General features: G+C 36.2%; 1 protein-coding gene across 3 annotated transcripts in view; it reads left to right on the top strand.

Annotated features, from left to right (window-relative positions):
- The first annotated feature begins 266 nt into the window (after positions 1–266).
- Positions 267–6473, top strand: part of LOC110025408 (CAAX prenyl protease 2) — a 23295-nt gene continuing 17088 nt past the window's right edge. For all 3 annotated transcript variants that reach the window (XR_002294118.1, XM_020725866.1, XM_020725867.1), the window contains exons 1-5: positions 267–609; positions 772–834; positions 923–1141; positions 3024–3135; positions 4395–4466. Coding sequence is in view for 2 of the 3 variants with exons in the window: in XM_020725866.1 (XP_020581525.1) it covers positions 349–609; positions 772–834; positions 923–1141; positions 3024–3135; positions 4395–4466 (727 nt within the window). In the remaining variant the exon portion in view is untranslated. The remainder of the gene's footprint in view (positions 610–771; positions 835–922; positions 1142–3023; positions 3136–4394; positions 4467–6473) is intronic.

Below are 6473 nucleotides of genomic sequence, written 5' to 3'. Positions count from 1 at the left end.
AGAGCCATAGTGAGTGCAACATCATTTAGATACTTATGAATCCGAATCGTAGTGCCTTCAATTTAACTTAAATTTACCCATCTTATGTCAATCCCACTTTCAATTGGATGATTTAATAACTTACACCCAGATAATTCAATGCAATAATTTATAAATAAAATCACTAAAATTACAAAATTGCAATTTTATTTTTCATTACCAAATCTTCATTTGAAATGATAAAAATTCACTCAAATATAATATGACATGTAAAACCGCCTCCACTTTGGGAGAACTGACGACTTCATCGCTCTATGGTTCCTCGGGTTCGACACACTACCGGCATTATCCGCCAAAAGGCCCCTTTTAATGGCGGCCGCAGCGCCCGATGAGCTGCGGATCACTGCCAGTTTCCAAGAGATGCCCGTCGTAGGAGTCGGTGTATCGCCGCCGGTTGCGGTGGCGGCTTGTATGGTCATGGCGCTCGGCTATGTCCTGGTTCTCTACGTTCCAACGGCGGTCCTCCGTCTCTCTCCACCGGCGTCACTTGAATCCTTCTTAATCCGGAGGTTCATCTGCGCCCTAGTCTTCTCCGCCATTTCTGCTCTAGCTTCGGCTGCCCTCCTCGGGGTAAGCTCTCCATTGCGACCTCCCTATTTTCCATTTCTTAAGCTGTTTCTTTGCAGGATTTAACCAAGATTTAGCCAAGATTTCTTGACGAATAGTTTATTGAGCAACCTGCCTCATTCTTAAACAAACGGAACTTATTTTCTCTTCAAATTCTTTTGTCAGGTCGGGAGAGACATGGACATCTCTGTTATGCTGAGCTTTTTCGGCATTAGAAAAGACCACATGGTAATGTACCGATCTCTCGTGAAAGCTTAGATTATGTGATAATTAGAAGGTGCTGACATTTACGAGAGCTCTGTGTAACATTGCGCAGTGGCAAGCCGTGGTGTTTCCTCTTTTGCTGGCTTCTCTATTGTACGCTGGTTCTTTGGCGTCGAAGTTGCTGTTGGTTGTCTATGCTCGAAGAGAACGTGAGGGTAATTCTTGGCGAAAACCGGGTTTGTGCAAGATTTTTTCAGTTGTTGTTCGAAGCTTGTTAGAAAATGCATTGGCCTCCGCTCACAATGTGGTGGCTTGGCGTAATTATGTGGTGGTGAGTGTCACTTACTCTTGATTTGTCCGTTGATTTTCGTTCCGAGCAATGTCTTTTCTATCTTTCAAACACTTAGGAAAAAGGCACAGCATGATTAATTGTATATATTTTTCTTGGCTGCACGGCTTATTTTGTCTGAAGAAGTTTAGGGCTTAGGGTTAATGCAAATTTCCTATGGATTTTGTGTCCGAATGTTGCTACAAGTTTTAATAGAACTGAGAGGCATGCATATTTCATTTGGCAATGCTAAATCATACCGTTTTTTAAACAAATACTGTACTTGATTTAGTTGATTGGCACTATTGACACTTATATAATACAATGCTATATAAATATCCAAGTAAAATCATTAGTAAGCAAAATGAGATGTATACAGAAAACTGAGGTTAACTTGTCAGAGAAATTGAATTGATTCTGATTATACTGAGGTTCATTACTAGAATTTTTATTATTTATAATTCATGTTTAATTAAATTAGCTACTACTTTTCATACCAAGCTTGGATGCTAGATGCTGAATTGTTTATGTTGGATTGACGGTTTATAAAAATTTCCATTCTAACATATTTGAAATGAAATAAGTGTTAATAGTTTGGACAATGCTATGGTTGATGGTGGGCTGTTAAAGTTACAAGTTTAAGCTTATGTCAGATTGGTATTCAAGCATGCCATATGTAAGCATGATATATATCTAAATTATATAGTAGCAATATTGGTATATGGGCAATGCTGTTTACGGCCTTTTTGGTTAGGTGTATTTGGTGTGCAAAGTAATGGGCTTTAAATTTTGAGGTAAAACAAATCCTAAAGATTTTTTCTTAAGAATTTAGAGTCCCAAGAAGGATCTTTTTTGGCAAATTCCAAGATCATCATAATTGGGAGGTTTTAAACGCACCATCCTCGCTGGCTCTCAAGCAATCCCTACATTGTAAGCGTACGTGAACCCCCTATCCCGTGAGATGTCAGCATTGTACAATCAACCAAACAAATATACTAAATCAAAATGAATTGTGTTTAATTCATACTGCATTCTTAAAATATATGAATTTTAAATACTTGCAATGTTGTGGAAATAGTATGAATAATACGTATGGCTTATAGGTTTTTATCACTTTATCCAAGGCCGTGGTTACAGAAACAATGGACTTGTGTTTCCACAATTCATCATTCATCAATGAGATGTAGCTATTTTAAACCTTGTTCTGTATTTTTAGTAACATTCTAGGAATAGATGCTTTCATTTGATGCTTGTTTTGAAGAAAACTTTAAAAAATTGATGCAAGTTTCATTCCAGAATATATTTAAATAAAAAATGCCAAATTTTGATTATATAAGACATTTTAAAAATATCAATGTGTTCCATTCTGCTATGAACATCTGAGAAAGCTTTTTCGTCATATTTAAACATGTCTTACAGTAAATATTGCACGCTATATGTGATTACAACAATCCGTTGCTGAATGATGATTTCTTATTCAAGATGACAACATTCTAGGATTGGGTGATTTCAATTGTTGCTTGTTTGAAAAAAATTAAAAATTTAATGAAAATTTCTTTTCAGAAGATATTTATATACAAATTAAAGCCAAAATTTGATTATATAATGCATATTTAAAATATTAATATAGTCCATTTAGGTATGAACACCATAAAACACTCCTTCATGATTTTTAAACCTATGACTAGCGTTATATATTACACACTATATGTGATGACAATAATTCTTTGCTGAATGAGGAGTTACTGCTCAAGAGTTAATTGGCCATCATTTAGTTATGTTCCTAGTTGTTCATATTAATTATTCCAACATGTACTGGAATACTAATTTTTATCATTTTTTTTCTATTTTTCTGTTTTAATAATGCATATTATCTATTTGACAGGCTCCATTTACTGAGGAGTTGGTGTTCAGGGCGTGCATGATACCATTGCTTCTTTGTAGTGGATTTCGGATTCAGACCATCATATTTATAGGTCCAGTTTCCTTTAGTTTAGGTAATTAGGTATTTACTACTTAACTTCAAGGTTTCACATTTAAATTTTATTTTCTTTTGATTTCATTGTAGGTTGCTCAAAATTGTTCATGAATGTATGATTCTTTAGAAGTGAGGATTTTTATTTATTTATTATTATTATTATTTTTTTGATAAGCTTCAATATCTTTCAGAACTTAGAATACGAGTTATCTATTTATTGTTCTAAACGAGAACATAGTGCATGGATTTATTTTTCAATGCTTTAATTTTTTTTCTAGTGATTAATCAAATGTCTCAAATTTATTGAATTTTTAAGGTACTTTAAAAAAAGTTGAAACGAGCGACCTAAAAATATTGAGCACAATCAATGCAACTCAATTTAATTCAAACTTGAGGTTTTTTTTTAATCATTAGTGTTGTGCCCCCATTAAAAGTTATTCCTGGCTCTGCCCTTGGTGCTTGCCTAAAAAAACTTTACTTGATGGCCAAACACTAACGAGCTTTAGAAGAATATGAATATTGAAAGAGAAGGAGAGGACATGGATTCGAGTGATGGAAGAGTTTAGGTTTGAAAATCTCTCCAACCAACTCTACAATGACCACCTACCCGACTTTTTGTTTGACTAATATGTTTTCAAAGAGATGCGGTTTTAAAAATTTTGGTGGCTATTGGTCGGTTCTCAATTTTTCTCAAGGAATGAAAATCAAACTTAATTGTTTGTCTTTATACCATTTGCACCCTTGAGCTTACAACCTGATTACATAATGCATGCCCCACATCTGCAATATTTACTGTAGTTGTTCTTGAATGGATCACTTAGTTGAGATTGTGCCTCTTACACTCAGAAGAATCGTATTCCGCAAAAGCTGAGGCAAAAGTTTAGCCTCGCTATGCTCATACTTTCAATAAAGTTGGCATAATATCTTCATGAATCAGATCTATTGGGTATAATATCTACTTGAATGAGGAGTACATTTTAGGAGTTCTGAATATTGATGAAGTCTTGCATTCATGATGCTACTTTTCTGTCTTGATTCAGTGGATTTTTGGTAGGTGGAAGCCACATGTTAACTCTTGGGGCTTTCTGTATTCTCATTTTGAAGTACGGATCATTGCTCTGTTTGCTTGAATCTGTTGCTTACGAATTTTTGCATTCTTGAGCTCTTAGATTTCTCCTGGATCCGGTGGTCATATCATGTCAGCTTTTAGAATCTGCCACATCAGGGGTGACTAATCTGATTTTTTAATATTATGTTTTAAATTTCGTTTTGTTGCAGCACACTTAAACCATTTTATGGAGCTTTATTATCCGAAGAGACGCAACTTTTTAAAAGCTTGCTCAATCGTAGGTATTTTTTTCATTCTTTAGTTTTTTTTTTCAGTTACATAATCATATTCATCAGCATTAGCCAGCCATTTATCTAATCAACATCTGTTATTGGTGCTATCCTAATCAGTCTTACTAGCTTGTTTAAGCTTCATTTTTCAATAAATAATTACATTTTTGTTTGTCTTTCACCTTCTCAAAAGAAATCTTCTGCTGTTATTCACCTCAGTTGCTAAAAGTTATTCAAATTGTAAACTGCTGACCCTAAAAATGAAATGAAAAAGAGAAGGGAAATAAAAAAAAAATGTTATGTTAATAAAAATTAAATTAATTAACTCAAAACCTTACCTGTTCCCGCCAAAGATGGCCGCGTAGACTTCAATAACTATTCCCACTCCTCTCGGTTACAAATGAAGGGCGTCTCTGGTTTTTCCTCTCCTTCACCTTGGTTGCTCCTCTCGGTCGCACTTGAAGCTTCTTCCTTCTGCAGCGCACGAAGTCCTAGCCCTCTTCAATTCGCCTCCCACGTACGACATCACCGCAGGAACCACAACCGTGCCTACCCTTCCTTGTTGATCTCTCTGCCCCAGCCCTCTGCCGCATTTTACCACACTATCCCTCTCACATTTTGTCGTCTTCTTTTATTCACAAAATTGAAATCTTCCTTCCTTGTTCATAAAAACCTACATCTATTCCAAACTGCACGAAGCCCTTTCTTCTTCTCCACTGTTTCTCTTCACTTCATCTCCTTCCTCCTATTCAAAGCCTTTCGAAATCCCTTTACGCTGCCTTCTCTCATCATTGTTTCCCCAAATTCCTTTCTACCTCCGTTGTTCTTCCTTGCTGAGCTCTGCACTCAAATTCTTCTGTCAAGCCTCCCTATGTCGCAATCCCTTCCGTCTTCCTCAACCCGTGAAGCCCTTGCCGCACTGTTGCAGACCTCATTGCCTTCCTCGCTCCTTCCCTGTGTGTTCCCTGTGCCCGAAACCTTTGCGGTACAATCACAATTAGACTGTCAGAAAACAACTCTGGGATTGCGGCGTGCGAGGACCACTGAAACTCCACACTTTTTCCTCCCTGTTGCTCTTCCCAAATCGAAGCCACCAAGGCCTACCTCCTCCGCTTCTTTGTTCTGTCTAAACTCAACCAAGTCCCTTTCCTTTTTGTTCGAGCCCGAGCGTCTGACCAAACCCGAGCATAGCCGAAAATGAGTTGAATTCATCCTGCTTATTTTTACTGTTTATTTTATTTTTAGTATTGTTGTTCATTGTAAAATCTCTTTGTTGTATTTATTTATTTCATTATTCGTTGCCGTTATTATGGATCATCACCGTCAACACTGTGGAAGCTCGAAAAGGTATAATGAAATGGGTCGATAGGGCAAATTTTTAAAATGTTCATTTGAGGAAATACAAGTACTCGTCCTTAGGAATTAAGTACCGTTCGGGGAAAATCACAGACTCGGCTAGAAACTTTTTATAAAATCAGGGGTTTTCAAATACTCATCCTTGAGAAACTCAAGTACACGTCCCTAGGAATCAAATACCGTCCGGGAGAACTAAAGTATTGCTTGGGGAATACAAGTTTTTAAGTTAACACTTTTTGCAGATTCATTGAAGGTTTGTTGCATCTTTTAAGATTACGAGTTAAATATGTATTTTTGCTTCTCGGCCGCAGGGTCTTACGATGCTGACCAGCGAGCCTTTTAGGATTGTTGGGAATGCCGGTTGAAAGGACTGAATGCCGACATTCTTTTGATGTCCCCTGACGGGGGTTGACATCGGGAGACTACGAGGATTTCAGGTTATTTGGACTTGTAAACCACTTAAAATCCTGGATTTTTGAACTTGTGAAATAATAAAAAAAGATAAATATAAATCATTTGAATTTTAAAATAATTTGAAATTTCTGTGCTTCTAAAATTTTTTAAACTCCTAGGGTTTAAAAATATATGGGATTTGAGCTATTAAAACATAGGCTCTTAAGGTTTTAATATATATATATATATATATATATATATATATATATT

The sequence above is a fragment of the Phalaenopsis equestris genome, unplaced genomic scaffold (assembly GCF_001263595.1).
Source record: "Phalaenopsis equestris unplaced genomic scaffold, ASM126359v1 Scaffold000297, whole genome shotgun sequence".
NCBI classification, from domain to species: Eukaryota; Viridiplantae; Streptophyta; class Magnoliopsida; order Asparagales; family Orchidaceae; genus Phalaenopsis; species Phalaenopsis equestris.
Note: the sequence above shows the minus strand (reverse complement) of the source record. Positions and strands in the feature narration are given on the sequence as shown.